General features: G+C 40.6%; 1 protein-coding gene across 1 annotated transcript in view; it reads right to left on the reverse strand.

Annotated features, from left to right (window-relative positions):
- Positions 1-17209, reverse strand: part of si:dkey-112m2.1 (transmembrane protein 132C) — a 125328-nt gene that overhangs the window by 68143 nt on the left and 39976 nt on the right. Inside the window, exon 2 of the mRNA XM_036589092.1 lies at positions 11148-11291. Coding sequence (XP_036444985.1) covers positions 11148-11291 — 144 coding nt within the window. The remainder of the gene's footprint in view (positions 1-11147; positions 11292-17209) is intronic.

Below are 17209 nucleotides of genomic sequence, written 5' to 3' on the forward strand. Positions count from 1 at the left end.
GAACTATGAATGAGAATCCACATCACATTACACTTTTTGTTGATGCTGGTCGCAACTGCAACTTCTAAGGGTTATGGGTCAGGTTTAGGTGCAGGCACAGTGTTATTCAGGTACAATATTACATGCGTCAACAGAAATACCCTACAATGACAGATTTACAAGACTGTGTGTGCGTGTGTATATGAGCATGTGTGTGGAGCATCAGTGTCCTTGGCAGATTAATGAGGTGGAGAGGCAGAGGTAGGGCTACAGGTCACGGCAGAGTCAACTCCAGGTCAGCAGGCTCATTAAGTGGTCCAGACGCGTGGCTTTAATGAAATGAATCAGGGAGGAGGCCAGGGCCACTGCAACACAGCCACACGGCCGTGCTCTGTTTGCTTTACAAATTAACATTCAGGCTTGGGTTTATTCTAACACAGTCCTGTGTGATTGACAGGCTTTAGAGCTGTGATTTTGTGGAGCTCATTCTAAGAGCTGCAGGCTGAGGGCAGGGTGCTGGACTGGAGGTGGGAATCAGAATATGATCAGAATGCACTGGCTGTGAAGAATGGCTGATTTGTGTAGATGTGACTATGTGTGTGTCGTGACACATGGCTGTGTGTGTGTGTGTGTGTGTGTGTGTGTGTGTGTGTGTGTGTGTGTGTGTGTGTGTGTGTGCTCTCTCTTTGTCCCTAATCATGCATTCCCCTGTTAGAGATTTCTTATCTAAACACAGCCAGGCTCAGGCCCTTGACAGACGGACTCTAGCACAAGCATGTTTTGAATTCAAATCAAACACCTACGGCTCATATTCAAACAAAACCATGTCTGATGTCTTAAAGGTGCTGAACAGCTCTGCTGTGGGAAAAAAGGTGCATGAAGAATGACTCATTGTTATTCACCAGAGAGACAGTGCAACAAGTGTGTATCTACTTAGATTCTCTCTGTTGTTAAACTGTGTTTTAGGTCTGACTAATATGATAATTTTGAGACCAACACCAATACTGTACTAGGCTTAAAATTTCTAATTTATAACACTTTTTAAACTCAATTAAACAGCAGGAATTCTTCAGTAATATAAATTAGCACATTATGTGTGTTATTGTGTTATAACCAGCCAATCCATACGTTGGTTGGGGGCCTAACTGAGTATCTGAGTGCTGCAGAGTTAGAGTGGGTGGGCATGATCTTGCCCAGAGCAAAGAATGACTCTTTAGAGTGTTGGGCTACTTTCAGACCGCAGGTAAAATCTGATTTTGTTGTTTGGTTGTTCTCATTACCATTCTAACGTGACGTTAGGCTGAACAGATAACACTCCAGAACTGACCCACTTGCACAAAAGAACATAGCTGTCCTTTGTCGTTTCTTAAGGTCAACAGACTCCCTTCACATGACCTCAACATGAGCTGTACAACCTGCTACTTTGAACTTTGAGGACAAACAGTAGACACTAAAATTACACTAAACAAAGTTTACAGAAAGAGCAAGAGGGGAATTTCTGTGGTTGTTTTAACTGTGGTAGCTGAGCAGAGTGAGGAAGCTTCTTTGTTTGCCTGCTGTGATGAAGAATGCTAGTAAAGGGAAGCAAAATTGGCGCAAAAACAGTAAAATATACTGGATAAAGAGACTCAATCTGTGTGAAGCTCCTTTGACTTTGTTTTCTCTCTTTTTTTAATATCCTTGAAGTAAACCTGATTTTGAAAAAGCTGTTAGTATGATTTTTCCCACGGGAAGCACTATGCTTTTTCGTTTACACTGCATCTGCTTGTCTTGCTCCTCCTCAAAAACAAAAGATGCAGAGCATCACTAAAGTAACAGGCATTTTGATGGTGTTGCCATAAATGGTGTGCTCACTAATTTATGATAAAGATTGAGTTGGATTGACACAGAAGTCGCATGATTTCCAATCTGACTGTTCAAACAGAGGCTGCATTGCCAAGTATTGGATACTTATCAGATTTCAGCACCTAAAGTGGTCCAAACCGGAATTCTTGTCTGTTCACACTGCCACCCAAAAGATTTGTCATATGAAGACAATAATCTGATTTTGGCCACTATTTTCTGCAGTTTGAACGTAGCCTTGGTTTTCTCTCTCACTTTGAGACCACTTCAATACCACCCCACCCCATGAGAGTAATCCTTGCTAACAGCCCATTATGTGCCAGCAGGGTTACTGTGTTAAACACTCTATTTGGACTGCATTACTTTTATACAGAGAGGTGGGGTGATGTAATTATACCAAAGGGCATACACACATATGGACAAAAGTATTGGGACACCTACACATTACACCTCCAGGAGCTTTTATGACATCTCATTCCAAATCCATAGGCATTAATATGGAGTTGGTCCCCCCCTTTTGCAGCTATAATTGTATCCACTCTTCTGGAAAAGCTTTTAACAAGATTTTGGAGAGTGTCTGTGGGAGTTTTTTCCCCATTCATACTGAAGAGCATTTGTGAAGTCAGACACTGATGTTGGATGAGAGGGCCTGGCTCTCAGTCTCCAGTCTAGTTCATGCCAAAGGTGTTCGATGGAGTTGAGGTCAGGGCTTTGTGTGGGCCAGTCAGGTTCTTCCACACCAAACTCACCCAGCCACGCCTTTATGGACCTTGCTTTGTGCACTGGGGCTCAGTCATGCTGGAACAGAGAAGGGCTTTCCCCAAACTGTTCCCACAAAGTTCCCTTCTTCTTCTTAGTCCCTTCCCTGGAACTAAGGGGCCTAGGCCAAGCCCTGAAAGCCCTATATGTGTATTAGTGAGAACCTGCAGGTGTCGGTTTCCTCTTTCAGTGATGTAAACAAAAGCGACCCTGAGTGGTTATCACATCCCCTTGTTGAGAATCTGTTAAAAACAGCTTCATAATGACCTGTGTATATCCTATTTATCATTCAAACTGCTGACTAATCACTACGCTGATTCACTGAGAACAGAAACTGAAATTGATTAATTGTTTTAATCTAGTTATCGATTTTAACTGAGTAATCGTGACAGCCCTGAATGTCTGGGTGATCATTAGCAGAAACATGTCTAAACAATTTATACATTCAAAAGTTCATTTGTGGTCTACTTAGCTGTTTTGAGTGAACGCAATGCATTGTTCGCACAGTCATTAACTTGGGAATTTACAACTATTTACAACTTTTTTTCTGTCCTTTTACATTTTACTTTCTGGAGTAAACACATTGAGTGCTTCGAAAACTTCTTTTCAATAGCATATTATGGTATGATGGACTATTTATTGACATAACAATTCACTCAAGATTAACATAAGCTGGGTTATTTCTGCAGTTCATTTTATAGCAGGGAAAAAATACATTACCCACCACACCATAGAGAACTAATCCTGTGCGAATAGCACTAGGTCATTTTAAAAAAACAGAGTTTGCAAAGCATTTTTTTTTAAGACAGAACGATCAAAAATACAAATGTTTGATTCAAATTTTACTGTTTCTTTGTTGCAGTAATTTTTCTCTGTGATACTTCAAATCCAATAAAGCCAGACCAGTACTCTTTTTATCTACTCATACTAATATATAATACTCCACTCATATATTCTGATATGGGTGGTTTTCTGTGCCTTTATTAATAAAACAATGAACTGAGCTCTGGAATGAACAGGAATATTAAATAAAGACTGTAAGAAATTGAAAAATTCATTCATGCTAGAGAAAAAAAAAATGATACTCCTGTTTAGCATGTGTGGTCTGGCCTTGCACTAATTTACGTTATACAGATCTTGTCTTTATGCTAATTGTCCTTGAAGGGCTTTCATACCCTCGTATCACTTTGCCATCTTACTGTGAGCACGGTTTTGTAAGTCCCTCTGCGTACGATTCTGCTAAATGAATGAACATTAAATGCACAGACAGTTTGTGAATGGGGGAGCATGGCACTCCAGAGAGAGAGAGAGAGAGACAGAGAGCGACAGAGAGAGAGAGAGAGAGAGAGAGAGAGAGAGAGAGAGAGAGAGAGAGAAGAGAGAGAGAGAGAGAGAGAGAGAGAGAGAAAGAGAGAGAGAGGCAAAGGAAGAGAGGAGAGAGACAAGAAGTCTCACCTGATTCCACCTTCTCGACCCAGCCTTATCCTGAGCAAAGAAAGGACACACACTAAACAAAAGGCAAGACAGCTCGCTCTAATCCCCCTGCTGCCGAGCCTGAATGGGAAGAATAAATAAAGCGATGAAAGTGTATCGTGTAACGTCCTTAAGGCGAGAATCATCCCTGTCTTTGTGCGGTGGTGCTGATGGCTGGAGGATTAGAGCCTGGGCCATTGAGTGGAGCCCCCAGACCAGGATTACAGTCACAGCGCTGCATTTCTCCTTCCACACAGCTCAATCAATAACAGCAGAATAGTGCTGCTCACCACATGGACACATCCAGCACTCAGTACACCATTACTGCCTCTTCACCTGCTGCGCCTGGAGACGATGGAGTGATGCTTAAAATCCATAACAACCTCAAAGAGATGCTGCCTTCACATGCTCTTCAGATAGGCCCACTTGCAAACTAGTAATTACAAAGTCTCTAAATTCCAGTGCCTTCTATCGTGGAAACGTGGTTAGCTAGCTAAAATGATCTATTTTGATAGCTAACTAAAATAAATGTACAGAGTAACATGACAGTAAAATAGCTACTGTATACTGTATACTGTACACTCCACAGACATCTGGACAACATGATTACTGTGATGTAGATGGTGTACACTTACAGTAGTATTGCAGTAATTAAAATATAGCAAAGTTCTGTATTTTTACAGAACAACTGCAAAAGTAATGCAGCTCAATAGTGAATAATTTTATCAGAACTATAAATATGAATAAACGTAAAAAAATTATTTATTAACCAGGTTTTGCACTGTATATGCATAGAATATCTCAAATATGCATTTTTAAAATGCAAACACACATTTGCATTTTATACAGGCATTTAAGCATATAATTTGCACAAACATTCAACAGCCAAAAATATTTCTGTTAACACCTTTGTAGCAAAAAAAAAAATCCGGCATAAACACTTTAAAAGCATTTAATATACCAAAACCTAAATCTTTACAATAAAAAACATAATAAAAAAATGTTTGTAAGTTTTTATTAAACAATGTTAATTAACATTTTTTACTCTCAGTTGGTGTCACAGCTTGACATTAACCTCACAGAACAGCGCACCAGGAAAGTGGCATAACGCATTGAAACCTTCACATCAAGTCCAATGCACTTTTTTTACAATATGGGAAGAAGACGCAGAGGGAGAAGAAATGGATCCCTTCAGTAGATAATTTTTTCTTGTAACCAGAAAAAATAATTGAATATTACAGACTCTGAGCAACAGCCCATTCTGCTAAAAAAAAAAACAAAACAAAAAAAAAAACACACAGGAGGTGAAGCTCTACAGCAGCGCACATGGGTGTGATGGAGCTTGAGGCTCTGCTTCAGTTGGAGCTCCAAGCGTTAAAATTATTAAAAAGATGAGAAAGTACCTATAGTTTAAATTATTTAAAAAAAGATATTTATAGATAATTTTGTCATGATTTATTACTTTTTCAAAATAGCTTATCATCCCAGCATTAATATTTTACATACTGCAATCAACTGTTACAGCTGTAAGCAAATGTCTATGGCCCAATCAGTGACTACTAAGATGCAATTTGTCACTGTCATAACAAACCCTCATATTTCCAAAATGGTACCATTACAGGAGAAGCTAAACTTTTCTCAACTTTTAATGTAAGATGACACAAGACTTTATTTCAAGTAATTCTGGGTCATTCCTATTGGTCCATTTCTCAAGACGAAAATAGCACAGCTGATGTTTTTGAAAAAAAGAGTTGTAGTTTTATGTAATTTCAAAAAATTGCTTACTGAAACCATCCTTCCCTCCAGCATGAGGAATAGGCTAAAAGTTTGTAACAATCAAAAACTGAAAACTGAGCATCGGAATCATTTCCAAAACTTCCACTTATAACTAGGACATTCATGAGTAACTTTTTGGGCCAGAAACTCTTACTTATGATTCGTCTGATAGCACATGAAGGCAGCATGAGAGCTCATTTTATACTACATAAATCAAAAGGTTTCCCAGCACTGAAGAGTGTTCTTGGTCTTAAGGAGGCTACACTCACTTTGTCTTTACAGAGGAGAAGAAGAAAGAGCTGGCTGTACTCTTGTGGAGTTCTAGCAGAGACAGAGCTGGGGTGGAGTTGGAGGGATAGGCGGTGGATTCCTGAATTCCACATGAGGGCCTCATTGGTAGCAAGTCTGTTCCTTCCAGGAGGAACTGATCCTTTCATTTCACACACCGTTTGAGAGGAATATGAAAAAAAAACTTTCACAGCCTCACTGAATAAGGCAGATGGAGTGGAGGGGAAGAAGAAAAGAGAGATAGAGAGGGGGAGGCTACACTAGAAAGAGCATAGGAAAACACAGAGTGAAATGGACTTTAAAAGGCAAGGTCCGTGCACTTGTACCTTGTGAATTCTCCAGCATTACAGTAATCTCTTGTCTGACAGACATGCTGTGGTAAATTTGATAGTCCTTGGCAGGTTGGGTATGATACATTTTGGTTCGATAGTGTCAGCTTTTTCGTTTACTTTTATGGCCATCATGTATGAAGTATAAAACTATATCAAACACAGCAGAATAATCATAATAAACAACACAACAGGGGAATAATTTCCATATATTCAGCACTGTACACAGCATAACTCTGCTACTACACTGACGTGCCAAAAGTCATGGGATAGCAGTATGTAAATTGATAATGAAGTGACGTTACCTCAGGGGATGGCTTGGGAACGCCTGCACCTGTATAAGTAGTGAGGTGTTATCTTGGGTGTGAGGTTGAACACTTTCCAGCATAGCAAGGCGACATGAATTATCAGAGTTCGAACGAGGCATGACAGTGGGCGCCAGACGGATGGGACATTGTGTTTCCAAATTTGTGTGGGCATTTATTATTCCTCGATCCACAGTGTCACGTGGGTACTGGGAAAACATCATAGAAAGCATCACCACCCACTGTGGACAGTGCAGTGGCCGCCTACAGGTGCCTAATGATCGTGACCGGCGGCGTCTGGCTACAATTTTCCGTGCAAACACACAAACAACTCAGGCAGAAATCACATCCACATTCAATGCAGACCCCACATGCATATGCCACAGGTCAGTGCAGCATTATTTAGCTTCCATGGTATATGGGAGCAGAAGACCCACCAGAGTGCCTCTGTTAAAATCACAACATCAGACACAGCACCTCACCTGGCCTCATGAGGTTGCTAACTGGACCCTAAAGGACTGGCAACATGTGGCATGGTCCAATGAGACATAGTACCAATTGTTTTGGGTTGATGGTAGTGTTTGTGTGTGGTGCAGAACCCTTGAAGCAATGGACCCCAGTTGTCAACAAGGCACTGTGCAGGCTGGTGGTGGTTCCATACTGGTGTGGGGTGTGTTCTCACGGCATGGGTTGGGTCCACTGGTCCACCTAAACACATCATTGACTGGTGACCACTACGTTTCACTGCTTGGTGACCATTTGCAGCCCTTCATGGACTTCCTGTACCCCTACAATGATGGTATATTCCAGCAGGATAATGCACTGTGCCATCGGCCAAAGCTGTCCACAACTGGTTTGAGGAGCATTCTGGAGAGTTTCAACGAATGGTGTGGCCTGCATGTTCGCCCAACATGAGCCTAATCGAGCATTTATGGGATGTGGTGGAAAGGTTCTTTCGCACACGAGATCCTGAACTACAAATACCACAGAGCTGTGGGTGGCTATCTAGATGGCATGGCTCAACATTCAACCAGACGTGTTCTGTCCACTAGAGGAATCGATGCCACGTTGAGTTGCTGCACTTCGCTGGGCTAGAGGGGGGGTCCTACACAGTACTAGTTCCTGTACAAGGACAATAGCTTTGGAACTCATTTACTCGTGCCTGTTTAGCAGTCTGAAGTTTCTCCACAAGGGGGAGCTAGCGCCGAACCCACACAAGCAAGATCTCAAGAATGCATGCATGTGCAGAAACAACTTTCAATTTGAGGTGAAGAAATTTTCAAAAAACGTTTAATATGATTTTCTTTAAAGACCTTCATACATAATCTTATTGTATATCAGCAATAAGACATCATGCTAAATTGAGACTTCAATCTACCATAATCTGATGGAACTGTTACACAGAAACACAGTAATGAATTCTGTTATCTGAAAGTAAAAAGGCAAATCTTGTTGAATCTCATTAGTGACATGGTGGAGAGAAAGTGAAAAATCAAAAAGGAAGCACAAGAACTCATTACTGAGGCTTCGTCCCTGTAGGCCAGAGCCAGCACATGTTCTTTGACAGCTGGGCTAATTTAAACTTCATGATAATCTCCTGACCTCTTACACCACAGAGCAAATTCCATCTCACCCTTTCCCTATAGTTAATCCCATTTAACACCCATAATTTCCACAGACCCTATGGCATTTCACAAATTATTATACAAAGGTTTAAGACCCAAAGGGTCTAACGGAAGCTCTCTGCAAGAACTTTGTGTTGGTACTGGGTCTTTGGGGTATTCATAGGTCATGCTGTGATAACTTCACTTAGCTCCAGGAAAACATGCCATATACTTAAATATTTACAGTGCTGCACATTGTAGTACTTGCTGTTAATACTTCTGATGCTGTTATAAACCAGTCAACCCTTAAGGCGAAATTCTAAAACTTCAATAACTCACGTAAAATAAAAACATAATCATTCCGCTCGCCCTGGACTAAAATTTCAATAAGGGAAAGCATGTCAGACTAACAGGAATGTTTCTGAGGTACCCACACATTAGGTGCAATAAGAATTTCAATGAGAGAATATAATCAAATAACTGTGCTTTATTAGAATATGATTTATACGAACTACTAGAGGCAAAGAAGCAAATTCTGTTAATGTTCATCATTTTTTCCTCCTTTAGCTGAAAATGAGTGTGTGATGACTTCCAGCTGCCTGCATAGCGTCAGTGCGCCTCTCCCCTGTGAACCTAATCTACAAACTGACACATGTCAGGAAATTTGAAAGTAATGTATTTGCAGTTTGACAGGGGGAAAGTAAAGCACAAAGATCTCCACTTAATTAACATCAGAGCTGTTTTTTTTTCAATCTCCCATTCAGTCAGAGGGAATGGGGTTTCTTGCGTATTCATGAGATTAATTTACGTATGTAAATGCCACCAGGGAGAAGCCCTGGAGGAGATGGACGACCTATAAGAGTAGAGAGCACAGCTGTCCATCAAGGGAAGGAGTCCATTCTACTAATCCTTATGAGAGTGGAAGGTGTGTGTGTGTGTTGGAACACTAGCAATCAGAGAAACAGACCTAGACTTAGCTGGCAGAGGCTAAAAGTCTGTTTATGAGGTGGAAAGTGCACTGGAATCGAACTGGCCTGCTCTATGAATGGTCACTAAGCAAAGAGGCCACAGTCTGAGGCAGGAGAGTTTTCAGCAGTGTGTTTTACACAACGTTTACCCTTAACTATAGTAATACTTAAAGGTTTCTGTGGTGCTAAGTTCACAACAATAACATTTTTTACAACATTTTTTCAGCTATTAAATTTCATTTACAATACTATGTAGGTGTGTCAGTTACATATAAACATAATTTTTTCATTTATAGAATTAATTTATGCCTTTAGAGCTTTGATTACCAAACCTCCTCCTGGTCCTGCATCTAATGTTCCCTTACCTAACACTAATGCATCTGCTCCAGCCAATGACGGGCTGTATCCAAAACTGCATACTATTATACTGTACATATTAAACAAAGGAATGTACTTCTGATGGTGGTGTGCCATTTAGCACTGCAGTGTGCACTTTTTGATGAGGTCAAGGACCTCTAAAGAGGTTAAATAGCAAGAGAAGGTGTGTCAGATTGTGGCTGACTCTACAGGAGTCCACTGGTAACCACTGTTTTAAGCATCATTGCTGCACTGTCCTTTGAGCTTGAGCAATGTATTTTCCCCTTGTTAAACCATATACTGTCATATAGTTATACTTAAAAATGGAAGATTCTGCTGCCTGACTTAGTTTTTATCTGTCATCTTTGCTAGTCCTGTAAAAGGAGATGATTTAGATATGTTTCTCAGCCTTTTTGCTCCACAAGGTCACACTGTCTGAACCCATTTTTATATGCTCTGGCAGGATTAACAGTGAGCTGAAGCGTTTTATGACTGAAGCAGAAACCATAATCACTGGAAAAAGGGGTTAAACATGTTAAAAGCTGGACTCAAATGTTTTGTACTCAAACATCCGCAGCTGAAATGACCAAAATGCACTTCTCAGGATACAGCCATTTCTCCTAACTGTATTTCAGTAAGGTCTAAACTAGCCTAATGACCGTGAAAGTGCTTCTCTGACACTGTGAATTTGTACACATTATGGTACCTGAGCTACGGGCTTCAAAAATCCTATTTTCAATGCTGCATAGCATAGTAACTGTTGGTGAAAGTACTTACACTGTATATCCAAAAGTATCGAGACATCATGCTCAATGCCAAGCGTTAGCTACAGGGGTACAAAGCCCCCTTGCACTGGGCTGTGAAGCAGTATAACTGCACTCTCTGGAACACCATCCACCAGCTCTAGGATAAGATGAAGTGTCGTTTGTGATCCAGAGCTAATCATCCAACATCAGTACCCGACCTCACTAATGCTGTTGAGGCTGAATGCAGTCAAATCCTCACTGCAATGTTTTATATATATATATATGGGCTCACTTATGTGGCCTAATGTAAATGTGACGTAGATAAATCTTATCAGGACATTATCTAGAAATCAATCACCTTAATTAGGTTCTAGGATTTGTAGAAACTCCTGTATTTTTACTATAGACCATTTTCAAAAGGACAAGTACACGATCGGTGCCTTCAGATCTCTGTGAACAAACTTTGAATTCATAACTTTCAAAGCTCCAAGGGTCAGACCCTCAGCCAGAATAGCAATGCTTTCTATTTTTGCCTGAGGCTAAAATCCTAAACTTTGAACTTTAGTGTCAGAAAGTTCGGCTATAAAGCGGTTGCTCTCTGATAGCTCTCTTTGCCTGATAGCTCCACTCACACTACTCAATGGGGCTTTCAAAGTTGAAATGTAGTGAGCAGTTTAACATTAAGAATGGTCAATGGAGAATACCAGAGAAGCACACAGACCTCTGCGCAAAGCTGCCATCCTTTCTCCGGCAGTGCAGTGTGACCACTCTGTGGCCTTCACTTCTCACGTCCTGACTGACCGTCCACTGGGCAGGATTGCTGACTCTCGCTCCTAAAAAGGCCACGCCGTCTTTCAGCTTCACCCTGGGTGAGAGACAAAGAGACAGCAGAGGTTTAGTGAAAGTGCACTGTGTAACAGGATCACCACGTTGTAGACACTGACGTGTGTAATTGATTCAGCAGTAATAGATGCAGATGAAATACCTGTGTACAGATTGGCTGTGTGCCAGTTGTGCAGCTGCATCCTGTCAGCCTGGTAGATATCTTACAGCTTATGATGATCAGGTAAAATACAAAATTCAAACAGTTCTAGAGGCTGACAAACAATTCTCCACACTAATAACACTGCTAGAGCTAACATTAGCAGAAAATACTGGATCGGATGTTGAAGGGTAAAAGAAAATGAATCTGAGCCTGAAATAGTCTTGTTGTGGAAGTCATAGAGAGTTTGAGCAGTTTGAGCATGATTGTTTTTATGCTCATCTTAAGTAAAGAGCATCAATAAAAGATATCTAATTTTAAAGTTTAGTAGTTGTTCAAGCAAAAAATATCTGATCAGTATTGGTAATGGTCAAGATTTTAATATTGCCATTGGTATCAGAAAGGAAAAAGTAGTATCATGCCATATCTAATTACTGCCTAAAATTATAAATGATAATAATAACCACAGTACTCATCCAGAAACAGAGCAAGACCAAAGCAGGTAGAAATGACAAATGACTGAATTCATTTTGGCCCTATCAAGCATTTTACAGCTTTCTGGACAAGCTGTTTCTATAACATGTCTTCTTTTACTGTCACTGTTTTATTATTACACTGTAATCACAAAAATGTCAAAACTCAGCACAAATGTGTTTATTTCAGCATGTTTTATCAAAAGGCATTGTTTGACAGGTAGCATCTTTAAAATAGACTCAGCTCCACCACACTTGGCACAACTACACTGTGTCATACATTACTGTGTCATACATGCCTGTTTTCCATAGAATATGACTAGTATATCCATATATGTTCATTTCCTTTGTAACAATGACAACATTCACACAAATAGTGCGCTTTCCAAGATCTCGTTGGCTAATGCAGTTTTGAAGCTGAGTGAATGATCAATCTCAGTTTTTAGAACACATTCATTCAGTTATTGTACATATTAAATCCTTGCCATACTCTGAAGGACATTACAGAACAATTCTGATGATTAATGGTTTACGTATTTTATAGTTTACTCATGTCCAACTGCAGCCAATTGTTTGATCTCTTTCTATCACACGCTGTCAGAAAAAAAAGGTATGAAACTGTCACTACGGTAGTACCCTCAAGGGTACATCTTAGGACCTTCAGTCAGGTAACATAATTGTACCCTAATCCATTGACATTATATTTTCTAAGCTTGACTCCACACACCCCGTCTCGTCTCCAGGCTTTTTATATTACTGTTTTGTTTTAAAACATTAGGTTATGAAAAGGTACAAATATGTACTTTTTCACCTGGGAAATAATTATACAAGATACACAGTTGGACCTTAAATCCACCGTTGAACCTTTGAGGGAACATTTACACTGTTTGTACCATTAGAATGAAAAATGTACCTGCACAGAACCTTCATGCAACAGTGCATGATGCTACCAAGCTGGAAGGGTGCAAGCTAGCCTGTACTTCCACTGACAATCTGCTGTTAACACAATGTGATTCGACAGCTCATCACGCTTAGAGGAGAACACTAACTTCCTATTGTGTTATGTCGGTTAACAGACACCCTCGCTGCCTGGCACTGTGCTGAGAAATAGAGGGGAGGGAGGGCCATTCCACCCACCCATAGACCGAGGCCTTTATCTCTTGCTCTCTATGGCATTGCTAAGAATCAAATCAAATGTGTGTATATATATATATATATATATATATATATATCTTGTCGGAAGAAAACCTTGTATCTCCAAAATAACAACTTTACAGGAAAATGTTTTTTTGTAATGCATCAAATGCAAAAAAAGAAAAAAAATACTATCGGTATATAATATCAGTATTAAACTGACAAAGATGCAATGTGATTTTTTTTGTTTAAAAAAAATTCCCATTCACCTGATGATTCTTTATGAATTAGGATGTCTTGCTTAAAACATATGTTAACAATTACTATCCTGTGAGCGTAAAAGATTGGAGTGTCCTTATTTTGTACTAAAACACTCAATATACGACTGTCCGAAAACCCCATCGTGCACTGAGGAGCAGTTTAGCCGTGAAGATCACTTTTATTCTAGGCAGGAAGTCAGAATAAACAGAACTGTGAAGGCTTTACTGGGCCCCGCATGCTACATTTTTTTTATGATACGTTTGCCTTGGAGGGGACATTCTAAAGCAAGTTGTTCTTCTTCCACGTATAACCTTCTGAGATTCGTCCGAATGTATGCCTCCTGCCGCATATAATCAATGTTCTCTTGCTATAGGGGTCTGCGGTTGTTTTCCACATACAGTATTTACTGCTGCTAAGCTGCCAGGCATGAAGGCTCCATGCCCCTGGAGCACTCAGAGCAGTTATTTTGCTAATCTTCTCAGTCGCTGCCCTTTCATTCACTGTGAACATAATGTGCTGTTAGTTGCAGCTCCCGCTGCTCATACTGCTGCAGCGGGCTATAAGAAGCGAGCGGGGCAGGAGAGTGGAGAAGGACGAGAAGCCACACACCCTCACCGCTCTTCATCATGCACCCATTACTCTTTTATTCTTCACCTTGTCACATAAAATTACCCCGACGTACATGGAGAGCTTTTCAGACTTCTGCAGGGCTTCGTGACAAATTGGCCTGCCTAATGTCCACCTAAGAATGGACTCAAACAGTCTTAAAATTAAGCATGAATAGAAGCAAAACCATAGTCACAGAATTAACAAAATGAAAAAATTAGGCCCTGAAAAGTGCTGTGTGTCGAGCAGAGCACGAAGAAAATGTTACAGAACCTCCCAGCAACCGTCTGCAACAGTGAAGGCAGCTAATGCTGCTAACGAGTCCCAGCAATCCAGATGATAATGGTGCGACAAACCGCTCACAGTTCAAAGTAGTTCTCCGTCTTACGTCTCTGTCCCGTCTTTGATCATATCAGCCAGCCGCACTATCTGGAGTAATAGCTGGACTCTGGGCTTTCTGACAGCCAGAGATGAATACATCTGGACTCATTTTCGCCCCGTGTTAAACGCGGCCTTTCTCACTATAATTGCTTCATTTTCCAGCAGGCCGACAGTTAAGCAAGGCACAACGGAACAGACAAGCGTGTATAGTGCACAAGCTGCATTACAAATCGGATCTACAGTAAGAATATGCCATATGTGCATTACTGGAATGAAAACAAACAATCAAAGACCAAACAGCAAGACCAATTTTTTTTTCTGTCTGTCAATAGTGCACAAATTCAAGCGAAACACACACGACCAGGGGAAAAAACAAGCATCAAGGGTTAATTAGGAAATGGCAGATTTTAATGAGATTGGTCTGGCTAATATGATTTCTGGAGGGAGACGCAACAAAGGCCAGAAAGCAATTTAAGGAGAGCCCCTCTTTCCCCATGCATCAGCACAAGGATGCCAGCTCATTAATTCTGAAACAACCTGAGTATCAATTAAATTAGTATTTACAAATGTGACGACTGTCGGGAGGACCTGAGAGAGAGAGAGAGAGAGAGAGAGAGAGAGAGAGAGAGAGAGGAAGAGAGAGAGAAAGGGAGAGAGATATGGATTTTAATAACAGATAGAGAGAATGTGTCAGAATCCTGACAGGCCATCACAGGCCTCCACCAGCCGTGTGAAATAATGAGTCAGTTCTGGATGTACACACAACTGTGATTCTCCTACAAATTCCACTCCACAACAGTCCACATGTCTTCTCCCTTTGGTGAATGATGTCCATATTGCTTCAGAGCCTGATGTCACCTTTCAGGTGAATTCCATAAGATGAGTGAATCAATAAACTGTCACATCTGAAATTGTTGATTTAATTCAAGGAGGGAAAAAAGATGACAATGAGCTGACAATGGGGAATCACTGTCATACACACAACACATACACACACGCACGCACATATATATATACATTTTGTTGCAGTCCAGAGCATGTATCTACTTCTTTTGACTTCTGTACTTACAAATATCAACAAAAGTATTTTATAAGCATTAACAAGGATAGGCTATTTACAAAAATAAGACTGATAGCAAAATAAGTACTCAGACACCACAAATTAATAATATTACAATTTTCTTGCAAAGCTGCTGTTGGTGATTATGTCTACGGCAAGACTCAGTTAGCTTTTTGAAGCAGTGTGGTTCAAATTTGGCATACCCCTCTTGGCAAACTGTCTTCAATTCCCCAAAGTTATGAGGGTTCCTCTGGTGGAATTTCAAAATCCTCCATAAACTTTCAATGGGATTCAAGCACCTTCACCTTCTGTTTTTAGAAAACAGAGTCTAGAGTTATTTTGGTAGTCTGTTTGGGTGTGCTGTCTTGTTGAAATCTTCTCAGTTTCTTGGCAGATAAGATTAAATTATTTTCTAATGCGTCCCATTACATGACTCCATTCATGTTTCTTTCATAGACATGTAATGGTGTTCTTGAGATCATATATGCAACCCTTTTTTCTCCAAACATGACAAACCGAAGTATGACCAATTGTTGTCAAAGTGCTTGAGTGCTAATTTTACACATGTGTCTCTATGCGTTTTCCTTAGCAAAGGAGTTTTGTGTGGGGTGCAGGAATGGGTACGATTGTGGTGCAGTTCATTGCTTATTGTTCTCTGCTGCTTTCAGGCTGTCCTGCAACTCTTTCCGGGTCACTGCTGGCTTGTCTCGTATCTTCCTTGTCTTTCGTCTAAGAGCGTGTTGTGAAATCACACAATCTCACGTGACTCATTTGACCAAAGCCAAGTAGTTGCGGCTCTTTCCACTTTCCACTTGAATATTATTGGACCATTTGTATTAACATGGAATGTTACAGTCTTTGCTAGGGCTCTGTACATTTTTCCATTGGAGAGTTGTTTGGTAATGTTGTCCCTGAGAACTTCAGGAAGCTCCTTCACCTTCACCATGATTGCCGAAATCAATGGCAACACATCTGTCTTAACACTTCTTTCCCTATCAATTTTGTTTTTTCGTACTTTATTTTTCTTTAAACAGTTTATGCTTATGAATCCATACTTTTGTGTTTCTATCTGCAGTTACAAGGTTGAAACAAAAACACTGTGTGTAAATCTGAAGTGGATATATGCACTGGAAGTATCTTAAATAACAAAAACAATACTGTCTGAATACTTTTTGCCTCCTCACTGGATCTCTCTGTCTATCCATGTATCTTTGTATCTCTGCAGTTCTGTTTGGTGTCAGAATGTACACAAGGACACTGTGCAGCAGGGAAAAAGCCAATGATGGTGAGCAGTATGTGTTTGGAAGTGTCCACTCCTGTTGTTTCTGCTGCAAGGCAGAGACAAGACGCTCTTCTACAGCTGCTCTCTGCTGAGTGAGTCTCACAGAGGGAAGATGAGCAGAAAGAGAGAGAGACGGCATCGAACACTGGCTCTGCTCCAACCCCTGCAGCTCTCTGTCCACCCACAGAGACCACTCTCATCCCCCCGCACGTGATAGGAATCCCTCATGAGAACACACAACCACACGTTTGAGCACAAACACACCTCCACCACAGCAGACACCCTCTCATAGACAAATATACAAATATACTCCAAACATGGAGGTTTTTAACCAGGCCATCGGAGCAGGCCTGAGGCCGCGATTAACACAGCTCTACCCAAAACAGCATTTAATTGCGGTAAATGGCTGAATTAGCACACAGTGTGTCTCAAAGTTCGCACAGAGCACAGAAATGAGGTGGGATAAACAAGCTGCAAGTGAGAAATTGAGGGAATAAAATGGTATAATTCATCAAATTAAACGCTTCAAAAGAATCTGCAGCATTAAAATTTCCTCATCAACAATAATCAACACATTACTTGGGCTAATATTAGAACAGAGAAC

The sequence above is a fragment of the Colossoma macropomum genome, unplaced genomic scaffold (genome assembly GCF_904425465.1).
Source record: "Colossoma macropomum unplaced genomic scaffold, Colossoma_macropomum, whole genome shotgun sequence".
Lineage (NCBI taxonomy): Eukaryota > Metazoa > Chordata > Actinopteri > Characiformes > Serrasalmidae > Colossoma > Colossoma macropomum.